At 36.7% G+C, this 26,697-nt stretch overlaps 1 protein-coding gene across 3 annotated transcripts; it reads right to left on the reverse strand.

Annotated features, from left to right (window-relative positions):
• Positions 1 to 8,968: 8,968 nt before the first annotated feature.
• Positions 8,969 to 26,417, reverse strand: LOC139979525 (putative divalent cation/proton antiporter TMEM165). 3 transcript variants are annotated; one of them, XM_071990430.1, is made up of 8 exons: positions 26,261 to 26,417; positions 21,775 to 22,511; positions 20,348 to 20,531; positions 18,796 to 18,971; positions 16,260 to 16,310; positions 10,259 to 10,444; positions 9,965 to 10,070; positions 8,969 to 9,487 (listed from the first exon to the last, which is right to left on the reverse strand). In XM_071990430.1, the coding sequence occupies exons 2-8, from the start codon at positions 22,012 to 22,014 to the stop codon at positions 9,417 to 9,419; spliced, it is 1,014 nt and encodes a 337-aa protein (XP_071846531.1). In that variant the 5' UTR covers positions 22,015 to 22,511; positions 26,261 to 26,417; the 3' UTR covers positions 8,969 to 9,416. The 3 variants fall into 3 exon arrangements, with proteins under 3 accessions (XP_071846531.1, XP_071846532.1, XP_071846533.1); XM_071990431.1 differs by having other exon boundaries at positions 26,265 to 26,400; XM_071990432.1 differs by lacking the exon at positions 16,260 to 16,310.
• Between the last annotated feature and the right edge of the window lie 280 nt (positions 26,418 to 26,697).

The raw sequence follows: 26,697 nt of genomic DNA on the forward strand, positions 1-26,697 counted from the left end.
TTCGTTTTAGTTTGTCCCACAGTAGGGCCTACTATGTTTGTTTTATTATGAAAAGAGAAACCTGTGTAAATCATTCTGTCATGATGATAATAATATTTATTTCGTTTTTGCTCGTTATATTAGCTCGGCGTTAACCAGTAGGCTATACACTCCACCTAACAGTGGTTATACACTATACACTCCGCCTAACATATGGTAACAGTGGAAGAACCCTGTATTTGACAGCAATTTTCATTAATCACTGCTTTTCAGATGTTAAGTCCGATATAAAACTGCATTGCAATTTGCAATACCAATATTGTTGCAATTAATGGATGACTTTGGCAGAATTTTTGCATAATTGACATATTATTTTTAAGCTAGTAGCTACAAATCCCTGTTTAATTACTGATTCTGTGTTACTTTTGAGGAGCTGGCTCTACTGGAGGCTATTTGCTAGAGTACGTAGGTAGTCAAGCCACTTTGATTGATGGACCTCTGATGTTTACAGCATTGTTATTTCTCAGAATGAAACATTGGGATGGCGATACAACCTGGTCTGATGGAAGTGCCTTTTAATGATTTACAATATAGCGAACTTAATTTTGTACAAATTAACAGTCATCTTTGTGTGATCATTTTATTGTACCATGATTGGTAAGCTTGGGGGTCCCAACTCGGCATCCTTAGTGATTTATATGAGAGATCAAAGTGTAATGAACAAGTTAACAAGAATCTGAATCCATTTTGCAGATATTACATATTTCATTTGCCTAATTTACATACATGGCTGAAGACTTGATCAAGTCTAAACATGATATTGAGCCTTACTTGTTTTTAGCTATATTTGTGTTTTTCTTGTTGTTTATTTTCCTGTAATTTAAAATGTTTTGTAAATGCTGAATCTTAAATATTGAACCTCTTTACATGACCTAATTTTGGCATTGGTTTCAGTGTCAACACTGCTAAAATACAAATATGAAAATATGAAAAGGAAAAGTAAAACAAAGTGAAAGTCAAGGGTTTCAGATCCTATAGTGGCACCATGACGTTACCGATTTATAAAATGACTGCCCTCAGGCACGACTTTTAAATAACCATCTCAGTACCAAATGGGGAAAGATTCCCTTACCGAAATCCCAAGTCTGGCTTTAAATCTGGTTTAATCTGGCCATATCAAGCCTTGATATTGGCAATATAAAGTCACATATAACTGGATATGTAGTCAATCCAGATATACAGATAAAGTTTTATCTGGCCATATAAAGCCAGATATAAATTGATATACAGTTATTCCAGATATACAGATAAAGTTTTATCTGGCCATATAAAGCCAGATATAACTGGATATGTAGTCAATCAAGATATATAGATAAAGTTTTATCTGGCCATATACAGCCAGATATAACTGGATATGTAGTCAATCCAGATATACAGATAAAGGTTTATCTGGCCATATAAAGCCAGATATAACTGGATATGTAGTCAATCCAGATAAAGATTTATCTGGCCCAGATATGGATGCAATAAATTTTTACCAGATAACATTTTATATGGGCCATATAAAACTTCATTTTATATGAAGTTAAATCTGCCCAATTTTTTATCTGGCCAGATATAAATTCCATATCTAGAGCAGATCTGGATCAGATTGATATTCCAGATCTGGATTCTTATATCTGGCCCAGATCTGGGATGACTGTAAGGGTTCATTTCTTAGATGTTTGTTAGCGTTCTTCTTCACAAATTTATCTGTTTAATGAACTGCACGTGGTAGAAGGGTTGCTGTACCCTTAAAATTCCTTGTGCTGCAGTTCAACGGTGGTTTTCCAGGTATCATGTGATCTAAGAATTAGTAATAACCAAAGCTCTCTCTTTACCTTGCTCCTCAAGCTCTTCAGTAGCTAAGAGAAGGAAGATAGGTTTGGTTACTTCATAGATCACGTGAACCGCGGAAAATCACTGTTTTCTTTGGGTATAATTAAACCAAGGGAGAGCTAACCATGTTGAACTCGTAATGTGTTTTGTCTACACCGCATTTTATATTACACATTGTATATTACACATTGTATCTTATGTTCTGAACATTTAAATCTTGTTGATGAAACAGAAATAAATAAATAAATGAATGAATAAATCAATAAATAAGACTTGATATAAAGAATAGGTATTTCATATTTATTCTTTTAACATCCCATAAAGCTCTAATTATACAAAGCAATACTTGAAAACAGAAATACAATTGAATGTAATAGAAGAATAACATTAATCCAACTATTACATTCAAATATACATTGTCAAGATTGGAGTATGTTCCTTGGAGCTCATATCACCAGCAATGGACCCGGTCTTCCGCATATGCGAGCTGATATAGAGAAAAGCTAGCTAAAGAGATTATTTTGGGATCATCAACGGCTTGAATTGTATCGCACCTATAATTATAATCAACCCATCTCATCTTCTTCTGTGTTTTAACAATGTGAAGACTAAGATTGATGGTAGACATTATCAACATATTTGAAGGCAGCAAGTACTGGAACTGTTTAATAAAGTAATAGTCTCTTGGCAGACAATCTAACACTTATCTTGAAAGAGAAAAACAATTCCACACTTTAAAGGGAGTGAAGACTCATGCAAAAAGAAACGGCTGATGCCGGTAATCTGACCTAGTTTCGAATGGGGTGTAACAGAAGTGTTAGATACCACCATCGATCTGTGAAAATACACACACAGCTTGCTACCGTCGGTATTTAGACACTAGTGTACAGTCAATACCTGCAGCTACTTCAATCAGGGAGTTATGGAAAAACTCCCTGCTTCAATACCCACAACACAGTGTACATAGCAGTGATGGAAAATCTCAGGTCAAGATAAAAAGATAACAAGGTATCACATTTCATTACTGTGTGCATTTTGTAGCGACTAGAAAAAACTTCACTTGCAAGCAATGGAAAGTTAATTTTATTTAGAGGCGGCACGTGGTTCGGGGCGAGTCTTCAATGCCTTTAATAGCTGAAAACCCCATCTCAATACCTTATTCCTAACTTGAGTAACCTGTGTTGATAGGCTAATCCGTTGTTGTTGTTTTTTTTCCCCCCAGGATTCACAGTAGGTGGTCTGTGATGTCATTACTGTAGATGTTGTTCCAAAGTTTAATTTCCTATTACAGTCCTCTTGTCGATTTATCCTTGAAATGTGATAACTTTGGAATGGTTGGTTAGAAATTCATCAAAGGGAAACCATTTTGTAGAAATATCATTTTCCTCATTCACTCTGCCTGTTGCCAAATGCATTCACAAAATCTAGGTAAATCTAAAAAAATTAATTTCATAGCCTTACAAAACTCTATGAGGATGTGGATTTAACTGAAAGATGGATAACTTTACAGTATTTTCCTTGTGCAAACAACGTCATCCACTGGAATATCCCCTTAAAGTAAGAAAGCATTGAAATATTATTACCGTTCTCCCAATCCATTTTTTGAATCGGTAGGGGGAGGATTAGAAGGGGGAAGTTAGGTGGGAGATGTACCAAAATCACCAGGACAGTGAGGGAAAGGAAGGGGCTGGATGCATCCTTCCCAGTCAACTTTTTCCAAATAAGCAGATACTTGCTATTCTTCGATCATAGGCGTAGGAGCCTAATTTGATTTGGGGGGGCTGTAATGACTTGCCCGAATAATATAACCAAAATTTTTGCGCACTCCGCGCGCGCTTTACATCCTAATGTGCATATCATATAGGTGTTCGTCGGGTATTACATCACATGCAAATAACCGATAAATGCCTATATGATATGCACATTAAGATGTTGAACGCGCGCGGGGCGTGCGGAAAAAAAAAATTGATATATTTTCCGTGCTATTACCCTTCCATATTGGTTATAATTATTGGGGAAGTCGTTACAATAATAACGATATTAATATCATTATAACCATTGAAAAACACACTGCAGATTTTACTTCTTTCAGTAGGTGCCCGAAAAAAAGCTCAGCATATTGCCCGAATTTTCACCAAAAAAACTGAAAAACACACTGCAGATTTTTCTTCTTTCAGTAGGTGCCCGAAAAATGCTCAGCATATTGCCCGAATTTTCACCAAAAAATTTGGTTGGGGGGGCTGCAGCTCCCCCAGCCCCCCCGCCTCCTACGCCTATGTCTTCGATTAAATATGCCCGAGTTTAACAATACTAATATGTACAAGTTTAATAGAAAAACCCAAAGATTCTATGCATGCAATTAATTATTATGAAACTTTATATTGCTTGATATAGTATGATACAGTTTTTAGAATAACACACACAGTTCTTAATGGAAAATGTTTCTCCATCTCCTTACATACTACAAAGTAAGTATTACACTTACATTTAACATTTATGGAATAGAAAACAAGCACTGAAGAACATGCCAAGCAATTTGTCACAAGAACTTTGTACAAAGCTTTCAAAAAAGCAATTTCATTGCATATGCTACATGATATACAAGCTGTTAATACTTCTCTTAAACCTATCTTTGACAGATTATGTTTTGGTTATTGGCTGACTTCTTTGATAGGTAAATTTAACACGAACAGAGGTACAGTGGTGCAATAGAAGCCCCCCACCCCAGAATCACCCCACCCCTTGTATAAAACAAGAAGAGAAATCATACAGCATACAAGTGTAAACATCATTGCTTTAGTACTGTACACTTTTCATTTTTTGGTCTTTCCAGAAAGCCTCATGCAATTGCAAAAATAAATGTCTAGGTTAGTTATTGCATTTATGAGAACCAGAGATAATTTACAGCTCTATATTTTATCAAGTGGTGAGAACTTCACAACTGCGTAAAAAATAGATCATTGTAGAATTAGGGTCTTTACATTAACTGACATGGAAGGAGCAAGGTAGGTAGGCAAAATGCACAAAAGAGGTGCTTTTATGACAGTTCTATTGGAGGAATTGGGGAGGTGGAGGGGGGGGGGGGTTTCTGTAATAGTTCAGAATTCACCAAAAAAAAAAATTGTGATCTGATTTGTGACATGCAAAGTTTATTGGTTCTTAAATTAGATTTAGAAATTAAAGATTAGGCTTTGATGATTTTAAGCCTTGCATTTTGCATTAAGTTTTCAACAACATGGTGGTGCCGTATTCCGTTCAGAGAAAGGTAAGGTACATGTAATCATAAATTGTTATTTTATTCCACCAAATTGCACCAGCACCAAATCACACAAGGCATAAAATTACAAGCTTTACAACTTAAAAATTTATTTCAAAAATTACATTAAATATGTGGAATGAGAAAAATTCTCTTCAATGGACTAAAAAGTGTAGTGGACAGAAACATTAAACTGGTATAGCAGACTAATGATTTCCCAAGTATATGGATATCTTAAGACTGGTCAAAGTGACATAAGGTTACAACCTAAAGCAGCATACAGCTATAAATAACATGCATACAATACATAATGACAGTTTTGTCAAACACAATGCAGGTATTCATCCCTAACTGCCCAGTTGTCAGAGTTGTAAAGAGAAACTTCATTTTAAGGTCTAGTGGAACCATAATCTGTATCACTCCCAACTCGAATCGAGTCACCATCTCAAGTCATTGTATCTCTGAACTGGACAACATACAGACAGACAGATAGATAAATAGAAAGGTTGCCATGGAGAGCCAACTGAGCGTAAGTGTGCAATAAACCTTTTATTTCAAAAGTTGTTTGTTTTCTTCACTTGAAATGGATGGACATTTGACCAGAAGGTAAATTTACATAAAATTTGTAACTCTGTTTTCTTTTGAAAATACTGCTATGATGAAAACCATATAATCAGCTTCCATGATAAATGCAAATCAATTTCATTAGCTGGGATGAACTTGTCCAAATTAGGTAACAAAAATCACAGATAGACAATGCTGCAAAATCTCCTGTTTTACCAACAAAAACTACTCTAATAATATGTATTATACAAAAATAACCAGCAGGAAGAAAATTTGTACTTTTTTTTGTCTTCATTCTACAATCGAGCTTACCACATAAATTAACTAAAAAACACTCTTTGTCTCTTTCCTTGGAAGGTTTGACAATCTCTAAATAGTGTGCCTTTTGTTGTATCTTTGTGTATTGTGACAGAAATGAAACATACCTTGTGAAAAATCGATAAAGTGACATTCCAACTGTCATTTGTGTATCTTGGGCTGTAATACCCAGAACCCAACAGTATGCAAACAACATGAGCACATGGCCGTTGGTGTGGTATAACAAGTATGTTTATGCAAAGACAATATGTAGATTTATTCTATTTTTGTAAAGCTCATTGACGCCAGTGCTTATCGCGCTATATAAATGTTTGGTATTATTATTATTATTAAGTCTGCTTACGTATTTACAGCAATTATGCCTTCACAAGTATTAAGGGTTATGTACAGACAAGATGCCAACATAGGTATGCTTTCTTAAAGGTAGCCAACATACTAGTACAAATTCTGCTGTCTTACACAAGACAATTGCGCAAAAAGGTATGGTTTCTTATGCTTAGGCAGCATGCAAGTAGAAGATTGCTTCCTAAAAGGTAGACAATATACCAGTACGGCTATGCGGTTTGAAACAGACAATTGCCCTAGAGGTATGGTTTCTTATGCATAGGCAGTTAGCCAGTAGAAATATGCTTCCCTTACAGGTAGACAATATACCAGTACAGCTATGCTGTTTGAAACACTGACAATTTGCCTGTAGAGGTATGGTTTCTTATGCATAGGCAGTTAGCCAGTAGAAATATGCTTTCTTACAGGTAGAAAATATACCAGTACAGCTATGCTGTTTGAAACACTGACAATTTGCCTGTAGAGGTATGGTTTCTTATGCATAGGCAGTTAGCCAGTAGAAATATGCTTTCTTACAGGTAGATAATACCAGTACGGCTATGCGGTTTGAAAAACTGATTATTTGCTCTAGAGGTATGGCTTCTTATGCATAGACAGTTTGCCAGTAGAAGTATATTTTCATATTGCTTGTAATGCTTGTAAGTTGTTAATTAACTTTTTTTTTTCCCTTTGTTCTTTTCCTCTATTGTATATGTTGTGCTTATCTGTACTGTTTAACTTGTTTAAGGGGCACTGCTCGTATAAGCTAATCCTTGTTCAGTCCTCCACCAACACCTTGTTTTATCTTGACTTTGTACAACTCCTCTTTCATTGTTCTGGGAATATACTCAAACTAAAACATATATGCATAGACATAAGGCATGTCAAAGGTGAATCTGGAACTTTGATTAATATTTGGTTATAAGCTTGCACGGTTTCGTGAAAACTTACAACCGGTTTTTCTCTAGCAAAAAACCGAATCTGGCTCAAAAACCGGTTTTTTTTCCCCTCCCGAATTGCATTGAAAACATTCAAATCTCAATCGCTAAGATGCGTATTTTTGAAGCTTTACCAACAGCGTGTTCAAGTATGTTCGTTCGCAGTAAATTGTTAAAAATAAGAAGAATAAATTCAAGAAATGTTACTGCCTTCATGACTCTCATTTTATAACCCACGTTAACTAAACTGAAGTAAATATGTCGAAAAGAAATGTGTTAGTAAAATTTTTTCTTAAAGTTTTAACATCACGTACACGTATCGTTTGTCTTGTGTTTACTGTACTTCACGAAGTTCAAATTCGTGTTCAGAAAAAAAATATCACCTTCATGTTAAATGTTATATTATATGTTATATTTTCGGTGATGAGGGCCGAGCGTAAACCCCATTATGACCAATTGGAGATCGTAAAAAAAAATGCCTTACAATATGATTCCTCCAATGAAGGTACCAAATTGCACGAGGCTCTAGCCATGTTCGCGGGTGGTATCTTGGCGGTAAATAAATTTCTCTTCAAGGAGTGAAGATAATTTACCGTCTACACTTTCAAGTACAAGTTGAAAAATATCGCTGGCAAAAGCGGGATTAGGTCGGCAAAGAATATAAATTGTTAACGTTTAAGTTGGAAACATGTGTTCTTCAACGCAAACGAAAAACCAACTGAGAGAGCCTTGTCTGATAACTGATAAGAAGTAATGTTTAAAGGAAACTTACAAAGAAAATAAAATCTATTAGCGTACAAAGGAGAATTGTCCCAATAGCAACATCTGTAATTTCCAGCAATGTATGCAACATTTTTACTCCTTTAATATTCCTTGACTCAAGCCTGACGCCAGGTGTTTCTTGTGAATAATGGACTGTGATTGTTCTAATGTTACTTGTTGCATCTTAGTTGTTAAACTCAGAGCCCCCCCCCCCCCCCGTGATTGTTCTATAAAGTTACTTGTTGCATCTTAGTTGTTAAACTCAGAATCCCCCCCCGTGATTGTGCATTGTTCTAATGTTACTTGTTGCATCTTAGTTGTTAAACTCCCAGAGCCCCCCTCCTGCGACTGTACATGTCGTATGGTATTGTGGATTGCGCAATATACCTTTCAAGTTTTAACGTTCATTTTTTGAACACGAACTGTGATCAATGTGTTTGAAAAGATTTTTTCCATATCCTCTTCTTTTAAATTGAAGTTGAATCATAAGAATAAAAGAAAGAGGACAAACACGTCGGATATAACAATTTATTTTGAACTGCATCTCGTCATTTGAGTGTGTACCTCTCACAACTACTAACGTTGGCCACCAAGGTCAGTTCAATACTACAAGGTACCTAACTGATGCACGCATATATGGACTGCATAGCCTAATGTTAGGCCTAGCTATCCACCCTCAAGCACTGGTTATGGCGTGTGCCGATCGTAGCTGACAATGTCGTCTTTCAAGCTTTCTCTTGTTGCAATTTACTTTCATATTGCAAAAAGAACAGTAAATAGGAGAAACCAAAGTCAACAAACTTTGTTTTTTCCAGTATTTGCAATTCACATTTCGGTTTTTCCGGTTTTTTCGGTTTTTCGGTTTTCTTAAAATAAAAAATAGTACCGAAATTCGGTTGGAAAAAACCGGTTTCGGTACTAAAACCGGTTTACCGTGCAAGCCTATTTGGTTAGTACGAATACTAATTACATCTGGGCTGTCATGAGAGTCCAGGAGTTAATTAGAGAATGCCTAGATTAAAGAATGCCTTGAACTGTAAATACTAAATATACTTCTATCAATTCAAACCTATTTTGTTCAACATCATGAAAAATCACATCTTATGAGTCTTTTTGATGACTTCAACAAGTGTTCATAGAGCTCTCATAGTCCAAACACATCGTCTTTTGTTTCTGCAGGGACTTTTCCTTCTCGGATTAAATATCTACCTATTTTTGCAGCCAGTCTTGCTTAGAGACAGCATTGTCGGTTTAATCCAGCACCATCTGTTTTTGTTGCTTTGTGCGATATCTGTTTCCTTTTCGTTCATAAATGTTGAATCGGTTCTCTTCCGTTACCATCTCCTGAGGAGTGCCTGAGTCACTCGTCTTCTACCATGCTATTTTGACGGACCGCTTCAACTATCCGCATTGAAGAAAAATGCCGAGATTCCAAATAAAAGGAAGACGACACCCCCCATTAGAGTGACTGCCGAGAAACAAGAAATGTATAAGTAAATGAAAAACTGAAAACTGACTGGAAAATCATGAGCAAAATGGGGGAGGGCATTTTTTTTTGGGGTTGTTGTTGTTGCTAGAATGAGATTCAAACTTGTGACTCAGTGAGGTCTCTGGTTTGGATCCCATTGTAGTCAAAAATGTCTTTGTTCTTTTTCCAGGAAACAACATCACAGGATGGTTTCATGATGTTTTGACGGGTAGAAAGAATCTAAAGTGGTTGTCAACTTGACATCAAAAGATTCATACAATCTAATTTGATCTGTTTTAGGTTGAACATCGTGAGGAATCCATAAACTGGCACATTTTCCCTCTGTCTCAGCTGGGGTATGATCTTGACCTGCAAAATGAATCTACTAACTGCAATGATCATTGCTGTGCATATGTTTATCTGGATTTCATACAAGTTCACTGATTATCAATGCATTAGTACATGAATATATCTTACCTGTTCTGGCTGATATTCTTTGGGCGACCATCCTGCCACCTATAACCGCTATAGCTGTGCATATAGAATGCCCTATGATACCACCAATCGTAACACCACTGACATCCTGAAAAAACAGAAGTAAATCAGAAATTTGACAAAAGGCAAAACATAGCTGACTTGTTTTGACTCTGGAAGGAAACTATTTTTGTGTAAATCCATAGCAATCATTTCATTTCTTCGGAAAAATTGTGGCATTCTAGAAAAGGAAAAAAAATCATTACGAGCCAACAGAAAGAAAATTGAAGGTCTTACTTCTCTCGCAGCCAAAACTATTGTTGCGATTTGTGACCTGTCGCCCCACTCTGCTAAGAATGTTAAGGTAAAAGCCTGAAGGAATATCGGTGATAGAAGTCCGAAGAATCGGTTCCTAACTCGGCCTCCGCGTATAATCCCTGACTCAGGGTCATGTGTTAATGTTAATTTAGCTTCTTTCTCCATCTGTGGATATAATGTAAAAAATAAATATATAAATAAAAGCCATATAGAATAGATTTGCATTTTGAATAAGAACTAGGTACTGTAATTTCAACCTCCTTAGACGCTTTCAAAGACAGATTTTAGAACTCGTTTCTCAAACTTTGGTCTGATTTTGTTACAGCTTCTTTTTGGTATGACAGTTGGATTGTACAGCACTTTCCCTCTAAATAATGGCAGTTTCTGATTTTCAGTAGTATTATTTTTTCATTATTATTTGTGCAATTGGCTTGTGTCAACTACATTCCTTTAACTTTCACTGCAACCAATCGGTGGTAAAGTGAAAAGTCTCTAGAGTTAACATGTAAGATATCAAATTTTCAAAGAACAACCGATGCTTATTGGTTATTAATTAAAGCATAAAGAAAGGTTATACCTGTGCTATCTCAGTAATATATATCATTTTATGTACATCTTCTGTACAGATTGCAATCAAACTAAACTGTACACACATAAAGCTATGATTCAGACAATAAGTAGAATGCAAGCAGCTGCATTGATTACACTGAAAGAACAAAAGAGTATCACTGTTTTGTATCAAAATATTACATTTGAGGCAAAAATGCATTGTACTTAAGCAAAATTTATCGACAGTAAACTTTGTCATGGTAATCCTTTTTTTCATCCACTCTACGACGTAATACACAAAATCGTTAATCACCAGATTGTAAATGCTCCGCTGTACTATTTGGTTTCATTGACGTAGGATCAACGAGGCTGACGATCGCTTCCTAATCCAGCTTAACTAATTCCATTCCAGTTGATCTTCTAAACTGACCCCACCTCTCCTCCAACCCTTTCTCCTCCCCTCTTCCATCCCCCCTGTCTCTCTCCTCATACCAAGTCATCACAACCTATACTACTGTGCATTTATCTAAATATTACATGAGACATCTAAACTAAATATGTCTCTATTATTCAGCTTTCAGTTACCAATCACCGATGAGATTAATCGCGTCGACCCTCAAATATCCTTTCACTCCCATATTTTCTCATATAGCTGCAGTAAACTAACGTTCCTTAATCACTTTTCATCACAATTTCACACTCTTTTATACATCAATTCTTTCATACAATGGCATCAAAATCATTGTTACAACAAACTTCAAATCAGGTCTAAGGCAGCCATCTGCAAACCTTTAAGGCCCAGGACCTGTTATGAGGACTGGGCCCCAACCTACCAGTCCTCCAGCCGTTAGATTCAATGCTCAGAATACCAGCTTGGACTATACAACTAAATCCATAGTCAAGCTCCGAATAGTATGGATCCAGCAACCCACTTTGGTTCGCGCTCCACAGTTTGGCAACCCGTCGGTTTAAGGTATTAAAGTTGATAATATGTTCCGACATAACAGACGGTACAGACAGACATTTACAACTTGTAATTCTGCAGATACAGCAGTAACTTTGAAAGCTTGCTCTGTATGTGAAAAATTAAAGCTATCTGCATGAAGCAAAAGTGTGTCCACTCGACAAGAAAATACAAACGAGAGAGATATGATTCGATTCAAGAAGGTTAAATAATTTGAGTGCTGGATATGAGCTTTGAATTATATACATTTGTTTTTGATGGTTTAATATGCAACAATCTTATATTTACAGTATATTAAAGAGCAAGTTCAGTTTTCAAGCAGAAATGTTCATCAATGATTTTTTTGTTAGTATTTTAATAATCATGATAAAAAGAATACAAATAAAGAGCAGAGTAACAGCACAGAGATCTGATTGAGGTGATTACATTGTGAGATGATTCGGTATTAAATTTATACTGATTTTAGAACCTTCGAACTGACCATCACATTCCAAAATTCCCAACTTAAAGTGAGCTTTTCTCCTTGAGAACGAAGAACTTTGTATGCCTCATTGCCTACCTCAAGCTTTCCCCAATTGTAAATTGGGTTTTAAGAGCAGCCATTTGCAAGGGCGTAGGAACCGGGGGGGGGCTGGGGGGGGGGGGGGCGCCAGCCCCCCAGTGAAAAATGTGGAGGGGCGGAAGTATCATTCCGCCCCCCCCCCCGGTTCGCAAGTCAGAAAACCCCTTTTTCATTTCCAAATGAGAAAAAAAATCTCATTTGGAGCACCAAATTGCATCTAAGGCCAGGTGAAAATACAAAATTAAGTTTACAAAATGGAGTGGGTGTTGAAGTGTGCTATATTGCACCAAATTGCATCTGAGGCCACCTGGAAATGCAAAAAATTCCAAAGGGGAGGGGGACACCCCTCCCCTTAGACCCCTCCCCCAAGGCCGGCCATCAGTCTTCAGCCCCCCCACTCAAAAGTACCTTCCTACGCCACTGGCCATTTGTATTTGGTGGGGCTATTTACCAATGCTATGGAGTAGAGATGAGTACCTCAAATGATATTGTATTCTTCTCACCTGAATGGTTTCACAAAATATTTTCCACTATTACTTCAATGTCTGAAACTAAAACAACGTTTAATAGTCATGCTTATGACTGCATTGTAAATGGGATGCTGGGACTGCATCAAAAACATCAAAATCGACTCAAAAAAGCTTCTTTTTTTTATTAATAGAATACAGAGAAGGGACAACGTCCAGTTCAAAGTAGGAGGTGACTTCTGTCAGACCTTTTCTTCCTCTTCTTTGATCATCATTTTTCGATAAAGGTTGAAAGAGCACCAAATTCAGACACCCTCATAATTTGACTCTTTAAGTGGTGGCATGAGGAGGGGGTTGGGGAGATTTTCATATTAAAATATTATTTGAAACATTTGACTCATATGATGGAGTTGACATGAAACTCATAGTCATTGTGTCACTCAGCCATATTTCTATTATCTTGCTCTGCCTTAGATAATTTGAAAGTAAGTTAATATTCTTTGTATATTAAAAATATCGTAAAAGATGTGCATTCGTTCTTAGGACTGGCATGGATTGATTGTTGAATACTTGAGAGATTTAACAGTCCCACAGTACTGACATGTTAAGTACCCAGACAAGAATACTGTACTCCTAGGCAGTGGCGTCGCTAGCCATTTCAATCTGGGGGGCACAGCACTTAATTGGGGGGGCACAATGGTTATTTGTGGATGCCATCCTTGGGGGAAGGGGTCTAAGGGGAGGGGTCTCCCCTCCCTTTTGAGTAATTAAGGGTCCTTTGATGCAATTTGGTGCTATATTTGGCAACTTGAGGTAACTTTATGTTCAAGAATCTTCAGGGTTGGTCTGACCAATATTTATGTTTTTAATTGAGGCAGATAAAGTTTTTGTGTGAGTATTTTTTTTAACACTACAAATCGCATCTGGGGGGAACGCATTTTGTTTGTGAGGGCACGTTCCTCCCCAGGCTGCCCCCTGCCACTGTCCCTAGAACCAGTATTTCAGGCTGGCAAAGTCTAGTGTGTAGTGCAGAACTTGTGTCTCATGGCCTAATATAACACCATGGTTTCATTTATATTATGATATCAACAAAGGTGTTTATATTACTTGGATAAAAGCTGTTTTATGTAATAAATTTCTTAACATTTATAAAGGTTTAATTTTGTTTTTAATATCTGTGAGTTATATGAGAGTATTTGTTGAATGACCGTATCTTACCCTAAAACCAAAGGAGTAAATAGTGGGCATGGTTAGGCTATTACAGTACATACATGTATGCATCATGACAGGGAGTGCTCCAATTGTCAAAATAAGGGTGCTAGAATGGAATAAACAAAATTTGACACTTTTCAAGGCATCAAAAAGGGTTTGCTTTAAATGTACTATTTGGGTTCATTTTGATTTGGAGAAAGCTACTACAGTGAACCTTGCATAGAATATGGTGTCATCTCACTGAGATGTCTTAGATAACGTGATTGTTACTGATTAATGTGATTGTGAAAGTTATCATGAAAACTGGTACATTTAAGGCCACTTTAAAGAGTTCTTTTCATCTTTAAGAATCAAGGTTTGGTAGGCTATATATGGCATCGCATTGATATCAACAGTTTTGTGTTCGTTAGGTATGACTATTCTAATAACTAGATGGTGATAAAGAGGTAGTTTAAGACCATGTACCCACCCACCTCCCCCCACTCCTGTTGATGCTTAATTTGTATCAAGTTCCATTTCTCAGAGACATATCATAATTCTAGTACGTAATGTTGATACACAGTGGATTGACTAGTAGCAGAGGGCTGGTCAAAGTAAATATCAATTAGTACTCAAAGTCTATACATTAGTCAGTTAGCACTCTCATCTAAAAGTTATTCCTTGAAAATATTAGATTGCAGTTTTGTGTATGTAGTTGGCTGCACCAGAGCTGCAGTATGTTTCAAAATCCAACATCAAGGAAATATCACGTAAAGCTTACCTAATTAAAACATAAAGCTCATTTAAGTCCTCATTATACCCCTGGAATGATTACAGTTCTGACAAAATCAATATCACAAGCAGGACTCAAACTGACCAACAATACCAGTTACAAACTGCTGTTGGTTCCCATACAACTTGCAATACTGCCCTTAAAATCCCTTTACCAACAGATACAACTGCCGTGTCCATTTATTTAGGTCGTCGTAGGTGCCCTCATAATGACATCGATTATCAAACTTCAATATCAAACAAATAATTTTTGCGACCAGCAAAGAGCTATTAAGCAGTGGCACCAGACTTCTGCGTAGGTATATCTGTCTGTTCATCTGTCTGTGGTCCCTTGATGTTTATATAGACAGTACATAAATTAAACCCAGAGAGACATGAACTGAGTTATGTATTGATAATATGATTTTCAATATGAATGACAATAGCTCTTGTATACATATATATATGCATGTATGTAATAATAGCCAAGTGTCCTTTTGCGTTTCATGTTTTATACTGCAGACGTAATGTATATCATGTTAAGAACAATGGGAAAGATTCATTCACTGCCTCTTTGAAGGTCAGGAAGATTCCAAATAGTCACATGTAGTCATGGCAACAGAGTGATTGATTTACATAAGCAGAAATACAATATAGGATGAGAGATTCATACTGGATGTTGTCAAACAGCTGGTTGCATTCTGCCTTTAACATTACATGGACCCCTGGGTGCATCCCCTAATAGATGGCAATCACTCCCCCCACCTTCCCCCATGGTTTTACAACAATATAAACTTCAGCCCAAAGCTTTATATGCAAATTAGTCTAGGTGAACAGGTACAGTTACCATGACAATACTGTAACTCAATGTTCAGTCTTGGTATTTCTTTTGAAATGTAACTGAAATTCTCAAGATGTTAAGCCTTTATCCATTATCATACTAATGCCATAAATCCATATGTCTTAAGCTCTAGTATATATAAATCTGTGGCTGGGAGTGAGATATTTTGTTACAGATCTGCAACCAGCTGTTTCAAATGCGGTGTGTTCTAAGGCTTTGTTAAGTCTCTTCGGCAAATTTTTCTCTTCATCCTTGGTTACCATCATGACTGTGAGCCCCATCTCAGTATCCCTCCCATTTCCATAGTATGTGTTCAACCAGGACGTTGCAGATATTTCAATTGATGTTTTAGTTAAGCACTGTGGCACAAAAACACACTCGTTAGTACTCCATTTGTCGAACCAAATTAATTTTCAGGATATTTTTATATAAAATTCACTAAACTCAAATAGTTGTATGGAAAAGTCACAGACATATGCTTGTCCTGCAATTGGTGATAATCACAACTGTACCGATTCAGTTTTAAACAATTCCCAAGTAATGTGAACGGCTTGCCGAAGAGATTTCACAAAAGCTTAAAACTTTACTTGCTTGTCATGATCACATGGTATGGAATGGGCTTAACAAATTCTTACAGTTTTTTCACATATATGGTTCTGCTGAATTATTCTATGATTTGACTCTGGCTGTTAAAAAAAAAAAAAACACAGACTGTGCATAAAGTCTAATCTCTGGGTATGTTAATATGTTGCTGAATATTCATAGAGAGCAAATTGGGTTAAAATCTCCATACTATACCAATTACTTCAGCAATGTTGTTAAAGGAAATTTGTAGATTGCTTCTTAATGCTCCTGCTTTTTTTTTGGGGGGGGGAGGGAGTTTGAACACCCATAAAATCGACACTATTACCCATACCATCCAGGGGGAATGTCAATGTACAGTATTATAGACAATATGTGAAAGTATTAATGCACAGAGGTAAATCAATCAAACTGGACATGAAAACAGTTAAAATATTCCAGGCAGAGAAATTTGAGAAGACCATATGCAACTAAATAAGTTACACTACACATATCACAATCTTTGCACTACCTGGTAGGTATTAACATAGTCCCAAATCAACAATCGGGGCCCCTCCTTCCTCCCAAACTTTAGAAGCTTCCTTCCCCGCTGTCTACTCTTCATTTGTCATCGTACAAACAAAGAACAAAATTAAGAATTAATTTAATTCCTCTTGAGTTATTTGACTGGTGCTTCAGCCTAAATTATGGTATTTATTCCTGTATCTCAACCACATTGATAAGCAGCTCACCACAAAATCCTCACTCCCTTTTCAAAAGATATGAACACTATGTACCAAGCACTCCATTTATATGATTTAGCTTAACACTTTTAACCCATACCACTACTGTACATGTCCCTTGTGAAGAAACGCTGTCGTAACTCCCTGGACGTACAAACTTTTGGTTAATTTTGCACCCCAGGAGAGTGAAACATCATTATCTAATGAAATCCATAACTCATTACCATTATCCGTCATTAACTCACTGCTAGAAAGTTACTTATTCCAACCTTACAATTCTAGAGATTTATTTTGGTTGGCATCTACAATCTTTTTGTTTCATATCTTGGTTTTGTCATACTTTTTGGGCCATTCTTTTTTTTCTTCATTTTCACAGCTTTTTTTTGTGAAGTTTTTTTTTTTTCTGATTGTTTGTAATAATACAAGGCACTGCATAAAACTGTTCTATTCTTATTAACATACAGGATCAGATACTATGCATTTTATTGGTGTATGCTTACATGTATTAGGGATGCACCGGATATCCGGTCTGGCCGGACTATCCGACCGGATAGTGAGCAATTATCCGGTTCCAGTTCCGGCCGGATATTTTTCAAAATCCTGCCGGATCTTTTTCAAAGTCTGGCCGGATCTTTTTCACAATCTGACCTGAATTATTCCTTAAAAAGGTGTTGGTATTAACTTAAATCAATGTAAACTATTTCCAAAAGTTAATAAAAACATTCAAAGTAAGGAAAAATTAGGTTTAACATGTTTAATTTATATTTAATCTCATAAATGGGGTCTTAATTTCACCTTCTTTATAATATGTGGATACCTCACCTAAGAGTTGCTCTTTGTTTCATACTTCTACTTCTTATTAATGATTTTCTTTTGTGTAATGAAAAAATCCGGTTCCGGCCGGATTTTATCCGGCCGGATTTCATGTACTATCTGGCAAAATCCGGTTCCGGCCGGATCCAAAAATTTGGATCCGGTGCATCCCTAACCTAACATGTATGCTTACTTGAATGCTTACATGTACGCTTACGAGTTAAACTCAGTATGTGCCAGTGAGTCTGATACCGTTGGAACAAGAATTTTTTGACAGGTGCGTCCCATTCATTAATCAAATTAATGCATTGCATATCTAGCCACGGATTCGGCAAACAAACATTTGCATTACCCTTATAAAACACTGTCTACAGCTGGAAAATAAGAAAAACATTGTTATCTTATCAATAAAGTATATTTGGTTTCAGAATTGAGGAACAAACATTACCAAGAGTAAATTTGAGAATGTTCTATATAGCATTTGAACTTGGGGGCCTTGCCAACTTTTCAAAACATTTGAGCAAAACTTAAACTCACCTACAGTGACCTTTAAACTATCTTTATGTCCCCTTGATGCCCTCTGAAGGTGATATCGATGTCTAAACGGGCAGAATTTCAAGCCTAAATTGATGCCAAATCCCTGGATATCTCCTTTAAATCTACACTGATGATGATGTGGGCTCCTCAATGAAGGCCTGAGTGTTAATGTGCATCTAACTGTATCTAATGTTGCATCTAATGTTGCATCTAATGTTTAATCTAACGAACTGAGTTAATGTTGCATCTAACGAACTAAGGTATGTATCTTAGACTAAGTAATCCAGCCGTATTTAAGTGACGTGCCCCAGATGTATTAAAGGGTCATTTTTCAATGAAACAAAATCGGTGTCAAAATAAAACCATGACTGATAGCAGTGTCTTTTCAGCCGTCTACAAGATATCAACAATATATATTCTGCTATGACAATCAACCTTTAATGACCAGTTGGCATCCCATACTCCAGTCGACTTTTGCATTAAATTAGCTACTATGTAGAAAGACCCTCCATCTTACCTCCTCATCACGCCTCTTTAGATCAGCTTGCACCTCTTCTAGTTCCTCCTGACCCTCATCAGGTGACATGGACCATCCCTCCTTGAGCATCCTCAGACCAAATATTATAAAGAGGGCCGTCGATGCGTAGTAGGTGTAAACCTTGGGTATGACGGTTGTAGCGAAGCCAAGTAAAGCTGCAGAAGATGAAAGCTTGAAAATGAAATGAGTGTTACTCTAAACCCATCGACTGGATTTACGTATTTTCACTTTGGAAACTTTAGGCTACATTAGTAGTCAACAAATAATTGTCATAAGTTGGATACTCCTTATCTTTATCTGGTTTTCTATTATTCTTGGTTATTTGAGTAGTTATTTGCATCTAGCCATGTAATCTAATAAAGAAAATATTTCCTCTCACAAATTCAATGCAATCAGGGGTGGATAGGAGTGCAAAAAGAGAGATATATACTTAGGCATATTAACGCTGTTTGGTCCACACAATTAGGCCTTCACAAAAGTTTTTTTTTTGGCATGTGGCTGAGAGGAGGGGTTGAACACCTTCCACACCCTACCACACCCCCCCCCCCTCCCTCTGGATTTATGCCTGGAAACCGCATGACCAGTGTCATCATTCCTGATGATTTGATTTAGGGAGGACTAACACGACATGCCATGTTTTCAGGAGCCTATTCATTTCTTTATATTTGTAATGTAAGGCACCATCAAGCCATAGCAACACCGACACATGGCTTGAACTCTGCTTGGTATGTATGTGTACCAGAGTATACTGATATATCGAGTAGTATCCACTAACCACACAAACCATAACTGGACTTTGGCCATCCAAACAGTCATATTAAACATGAAGTCTAGACATGGTAGTGATCAGGAAGGATTTACAAAGGATTAATTACCTAAATCTAGTATTTGCTTAAGAATAACGACCAGATCTGACCCTGCTTCAAGACACCACTTGATTGTGTGACAGTGCTACTTCAACAAAGACATCAAAATGCACACATGCACATTAACATGTAAGTACAGAGGAAAAAACCCTGGATGATCACTCTAACTGTACATGCACTATGACAATATTGGATTAAAGCTTTATTGAATATCCTAAGAGCTCCAGCACATTCCATTGAAGTTCCAGCCCAAAGAATTAATCGTAAAGTCTACAATATGAAAACGATTGTTTTGTAATTTACCGAATTTTATATTTAATGGAAAGGAGTCCAATTGTCTAGAAATAATATGTAATTGATGAAGAAATATTTTTCAAGCAAAACAATGAGAGAAGAAAATTATCTACCCTAGGACCTCCCCCCTACTGCCCCCCCCCCACCGCAAACAGAGGATTTTAAGTATCGAAAGTTCTGCAGTTTCACACTTAGTCTCTGAGTGAAAGCAGGAACAGTTTCAATTCTATCAATTCAACCCATGCATATATAAAGTTCCTTAATATTTTACACATGTCACCGGAGGCACTTCACATCTCTTAAAAAAAAAACTGAAAACAAGTCTCATCAACAGAACTATCATTAAATCATGCTGCTGAGGGGTAACATACCAGATAACACAGTCATCAGTGCCAGGGCTGCAATTGCTCCACCAAACACTGTTAGCCTCATGTGCCTCATTGCCATAATCGCCGCGATAAAAAACGTCTTATCTCCCAGTTCGCTGACAATTATCACCGAAAAGGAGGCCACGAATGCATGGACAAAGCCAAGGTTGACCCTCCCTTCAGTTACCTTGAAGAAAAAAAAAAGAAAGGAAATGACCATGCATGTATGAATATATAATCAAGGCTGCTTATTAATTAATGTGGTATCACAAAACGGGATAATTTGTGACACAAATGTTAAATGCAGTTGTACAATTTCTTCAAGACTTGAAATGCAACATGAAAGTAAGCGGATGATTATAAAGAAAATGGAATGGAGAATAGTAGGGATTGTTAGTGTTGAGTTGTAATCAGAATAACAGACATGGGCAGTATAGGGTATTTGTCTAGTTCAGTCAGTTGCTGGATTAGGATATATGTACTTCACATGTGAGAAGAAGCTATACACGGAAGTGGCTAACTAAATATGGGAAACACACATGCCTCTAACGAAGGCAGTAAAATAACCAAAGCACACCTCAAATGGACCATGATGCCCCCTCCAACATCCCAAAACAAAGCCTAGTGCCCTGATATTTGGTGGCACAAATACTACTCTCCCCCTCCCTAGCGACAAACTATAACTTAAGTGTGTACACATTATGAGTGTCCTACTTGACCTTTGGTTATGTGTAAGACAAACAGCATCACCGGTGAAATAAGAAAACCTCTTCTGCTACTTGTAGGATAAATGCGACAAGAATGTTTCTCTCAAACTGAGAAATCAAAATAATGTATTTGTCTACTAAAAGTAAAGTAACCAATTACCTATTGTAACCATACTCTACTTACAACGCCTTCCTCACAAGCTACATTCTGAAAGAAATATATTTTATTCTTCCTATGTTTTGCAAAATTAACTTGTAGAGAGCAAATGAAAGTGCATGTCTTCATTCATACCTTGTATATGTAAAATGATTGGTATGACTTGAGAGATTAAATTTCAAAAGAGAAGAGACTAGGAAGAAGGCTGTGAGATTCCCTCCAAGTTAAAACTTCAGTAATCACTAAATTCAAGAGAGCCACTGGCAAGGCCTGGATTTGATGGGAAAAATAAAGTAAATTTTCACAACTCTGGTATAGGCTAGGTACCTCCATTTTGAAGGTGTGGTAGGACTATAAAGAATAGTGGTGGTGTTGCTGTTTGGTCTATTTTGGCACTAATGTAACAAAAAGGCAAATCAAAGTTTCTCTGAAAAGTGTATTCCCATTGTGAATGTTCAATGAATGATACTGCAGACTTAAAAAAGCAAACTTTTAAAGTTTTAATTATAACTTTTTAAGGTTATTTTATTATAAACTAAACATTAGACAAGTTGTACTTCTCTCACCACTTCATCTTTTGCAGCATCTTCTCCAACTTCCAATTCCTCTGCTGTGTCTCCCTCCTCTCTCTCCTGCTTCACTAGATTGTCATCATTGACGACCATCTGCCCTTCATCTTTAATAACTCCATCCTCTTCATTTGGATAATTCTGGCGTTCTCCTACTGCACAAGCTACCAACAGTAGTAAGCAGATCGACCCCAGCATCAGCATATATCCACTTCTGTTGGATCTAATGCACCCCATCTTGCACCCCTTAGTATGAATATTCAACAGGTAAGTTTCCCTAAAACAGTCAGGTCTTTTTCTCCCTGTCCCTGAGAGGCAACTGCACAGTCACCCCAGACATGTACTGCTCTGCTTACAGATCAAATTACTAAGTACAGTAGCCTACAGCAGTGATATCAGCAAACAATGTAACCTGGTTAGACTTGTGTCAACACTTTGGTATTTCAGTAGCACACGTGGACTGCAGTTCACTGTGTACTCACTAGGCATTGCACAAGATATTCATTGTATTCTATTCTACACGTTGATCTTTTGATATAAGATAAGAATTGACTAGATGAGCTAGAGATAATGTTTAGAGAGCAACAAAGAAAAGTCAATTAATTAAAAGATATGACCAAGGTCTTAAGTAAACCCCAAATAGTAATCTATCAGTTACTGACAGCAAAGAGCAACAAGAACTAGGCCACTGATCTACCAGCAATCTTCACGGTTCTTTATAGTAATGCTGAAATCTACAGAGCAAAATAGAAAGAGAAGAAAAATAGATTAAAATTTAATTGACATAATTAATTTTTGAATTTATCAAAAAACAGCTTGAACTTGAACATCTGAGGCTATTTTACCACATATATATGAATTATGGAAAAACTGTTAAACAACTATGCTGCATTTAGAGAAAGGTTGGATCTTGAGTGAGATACAACAACTAAATTAGGTAAGTGATTGGAGGTAAAACAGCCAATGTTTGGTTTTGCAGAGCTTTGGAGCAAAACTAGCTCTTCTTCAGTGCATGATCACCGAAACTCCGAAAGTGACAAGGAGTAGCAGGAATTGACTCTATATAGATATATATATATATATATATTTAAACATATATATAAACGTATGTAAACATACAGTTTATGCCAAAAAAAATCATTGAATCAAATGTGTTCTTTCTAAGTTGCATAAAACAATTATACTGCTGATTTTAGTTAATGTTCCCTTTTTGCACGTACTAGAATATACACAGAAAATTCTTTTTCATAGGTCATTCAAAATAATATGTTTTTTTATAAAGAACATTAATTTAAAGGAGATGATATGCACAGTTTTGTGAGGTTATGCTGCCCTTGTGGTGAATTGCTAATAGCTAATGGACTACATTGGGATTGACTCAGAAATAAACCTAGTGGGAAAGCTTTCCATTGAACAAACACTGTATCCCATATGTACATGAAGTGTGGCTTGAAAATGTTGTATAAGTACAGTACAATGAATGAATGCATTGGTGTAGACTGGTCAGTAGTTACTCATTACCATGAGTTATGTGCAACATACGGAGACAGTCTTCCTCATCATGAGCTCAAAAATTGCAGTAAATGCAATTTGCTCTTAAAATGAGTCTGACATTTGAAGTCACCTAGATACAGTAAAAACATGAACACTACCTCCAGACAATGACATGAGTAGTGATTCATTGCCTTGCACAAGAATTTGGCAATATGTTTTCAGTGATGTAGTCTATTAAACTGACAGTTTGCAAACCTAGGATTTGTTCAATAACAAAGTATTAACAGTGCTATGTGATCTTTACTATTTCCAACCACATTTATGGTTTTCAAAGAAATTAAAATGATTGGTAACAGTTCAGCAGGACTAACACAAATATAACAGAGTGCATGTCACCATTAAAGTCCCCTTCCCCTTACCCTTGGTACATATTTTTAATCTCTAAGCTAGAAGCATAGACAAGAATTTCTTACATCACACCTTCCAGAAAGATTACAAACAGTTTGTTTACAAGCCATCAATATAATCTTCCAACTTCTTAGTCCCAGGAGATCACCCACACCTTGGCCTACAGTACAGTGTACACTTTCTACGTCAGAAACCCTACACCCGTTCGTGCACTAAATATCAGATCTCTACCAATTAAGTTACCTTTAGTATGATGTGTGGTCATTTTCTTAACCTCTGTTTAAGTAGTAAGGTAAATATGTGGACAGAGTAACTTCCTGTCCCATCCTTTGTAATCCATTGTGAATAGTATATGTAACTTTCTCCAATTGTATTCAGTGTGATTCAACCTGTAGGAGCCGTGCTTAGCACGGTGCTCTCAAGCTTACTTTCCCTGACACACTCACTGCACTTCGTATCTACTGTAGCCAGTTGAAGATCTAATATACCATTTAATTCAACTACTTGTTAATGTCCCTATTTCTTGTTCACACACCGCTGTGACACAAATAATGAAGTATAATAATGAAGTATAATGTTCAGCTCTATTTATAGAGAATTTGCAGAGAATTATTGTGAAGTCTTCAACAGACTTGTTGCGATGAATTGAGCACTGATGTTGAACAATTGGCCTTCTGACAATAAGTTAGCATACTGTTGTATTCCACTTGCACTGAACACAGAGCTTGTATAGTACCTTCATCATTGGTTACATTACCTTTTTTACAGAGGTGAATGCCTTTTTTTTTACAGAGGTCAGATTATGAATAAGTTAAGATACAGCCAGTTAGACAACAATCCAATGAATTGCTCTACCTCTGCCAGAAAATTGTACTCTACCTTTTCCAGAGGAGCATGAGTTAGCATGTCCACTTTTATATATTTGCACTTCTTGCAAAATGCAATGGATACACAATCCAGAGAAAATTACACCTCTGAGATTTGTTTTTTTTTCTAATGTAAAGTTCCTGCAAATGAACGCCTAGTTGGATATGACTTGACAATTTTAAGTCTCAAGACTAGGTCTATGTCAAAGTTACACAGCGATCAATTTGTCGTTGAAGAAGGTGACCATAGTGAAAAAACAAATTAATGAAGTGAAATGAAATAACTTCCAAGGAAATCCAGGGACAAATAGATGCTGAATCCCTACTCCCCCCCCCCCCCCCCACAATTTACATTAAGGGTTAGTACCTACACTTAACTTTTAAAAGAAGGCATTTTTAGGGACTATTTGTGGTTTGGTGGTTTGATGTTTTCAAATGCCCAAGGTTAGAAAATCTCATCTAGAATCAAGTATTTAGGTCCATGGAAGCCTTATTATTCAGTGCTCACTAAGTGTAACATGATGCTTTCTGAGAATCACAGCCTCACAGGATATATGATATTCTTCAATGATATGGGTTGCTTTTACCTGAGGGCCATGTGAATGAAATTTACGTTTATAGGCGAGTTGTAAACAATCACCACCTAGCCTAGGTTCAAACTGTCTCTTACAGATGGTAGGCCAAACAGGTTAAATTCAGGCCTTTTTATAAATTTCTCTTACCAATTGAATGACCTGATAAAATGTTCAAGATGACAATCAGCAAAGTCCTAACAAGTTAAGTCCTAACATTAGGCCACTGATAAATCTATTTAGACCTAGCAGATCAAGTCTCTCTCGTACCCTGGATGTTATGATTTGGACTGTACCATTTGATAATAGGTTAATAGGCATTGAATTTAATAGAGTGATAGGTGGCATAGGTAAGGGATTTCAGTCGTATTTAAATCATGTTATGTATATGGTAGAAGTGTAAATGATAAGAAAATATATTGTTTCAGTTATCTCTGTGTGTGTTTGCATTTCAATCATGGTTTATTATGACATGTAATATATATAAAAAACATATGGTCATAGTGTATAAATTACCAAAAAAAACCCGTTCCAGTTGTCTCTCCGTCTAGTGTAAATGATATAAACATGCCAAATGTCCGATACCAAGAAATAGCAAAATACTATTACTCCAAAATTGTAGAAATAAGTTTTATTTGCCACATGTTCGATACCAAAACCGAAGAGAAAATGCTATTACTCAGATATTATAAAAATTAACTTTTGTGCTGTTCCATTTGCCAGCCACAGTCATCCGACTATATACTGCACACAATCGCGCAACCACATTCCACACAACAGAAGCAAAGTTAAAAACATCCTTCTCTTTAAAGAGCATGTTGTGTTGGTTTTCAATATTTGGTATTCCTTTTCTATCCCACAACAATGTTGCTTATTAGGTTGACTTGTCCCATCTCATGTCAAATAAGTACAGCAAACGTTATATGACAGTCGGGTACGAGAGAGACATAGGTCTGCCTACATTAACCAAAGTCAGTCCCTTGGCCTAAGTTACATGCATTGCCATTAGGTTATGCCAATATACCTAATGTAGGGACTTGCTAGTCAAACAAGTTAGGTCCAGAATTAGGGCCTAAGTTAGACCTTGGCAAAATTGCACTTAAAAATGGCTCACTTCAGCGATAATGAAAGTACAAATCATACAAACTGTAGTTAAGTCCTCTGCATTTGGGCAGACTTCTTGGAAGGTCAGTGTTCCGGATGTACAGCGCAGTTTTCATCAGCTAGCCTTCGCAGTTGTATATGAAAATGACGTGGAGTGAAGTAGTAACCCAACGTCGAGATAAAGCTAATATGATGTCGAAAGTGGTTCCGCGAGAAATCTGGCTGAAGTTGGCGAACAATAAGAGCGACCAATAGTAGCGAACAATAAGAGCGACCAATAAGGGCGACCAAAAAATGCTAGAAAGTGCAAATGATACTACGGAGTTGTGTAGTGGCCTTCGTAATGGGCCATGTGGCAAAAATGATGTGTTTAAAGCAAATTGAATGATCGAATGCTTTCAATCGATTGCAATTAGGAGGGAAAGACAGGCTTTTGGACGTTCCATGCATTAAATAATTTATTATAAGAGATTCAA

The sequence above is a fragment of the Apostichopus japonicus genome, chromosome 14 (genome assembly GCF_037975245.1).
Source record: "Apostichopus japonicus isolate 1M-3 chromosome 14, ASM3797524v1, whole genome shotgun sequence".
Taxonomy (NCBI): domain Eukaryota; kingdom Metazoa; phylum Echinodermata; class Holothuroidea; order Aspidochirotida; family Stichopodidae; genus Apostichopus; species Apostichopus japonicus.

Bases quoted from the DNA above. Each gene is read 5' to 3' on its own strand.
- LOC139979525 (XM_071990430.1), bottom strand. From the start codon at position 22,014: ATGGGGTGCATTAGATCCAACAGAAGTGGATATATGCTGATGCTGGGG. The intron at 18,972-20,347 runs GTATGTTACCCC...CATCTTCTGCAG, and splicing joins ACTGATGACTGTGTTATCTG to CTTTACTTGGCTTCGCTACA. The intron at 9,488-9,964 runs GTAAGATATATT...GTTTCTCGGCAG, and splicing joins AAGAATATCAGCCAGAACAG to TCACTCTAATGGGGGGTGTC.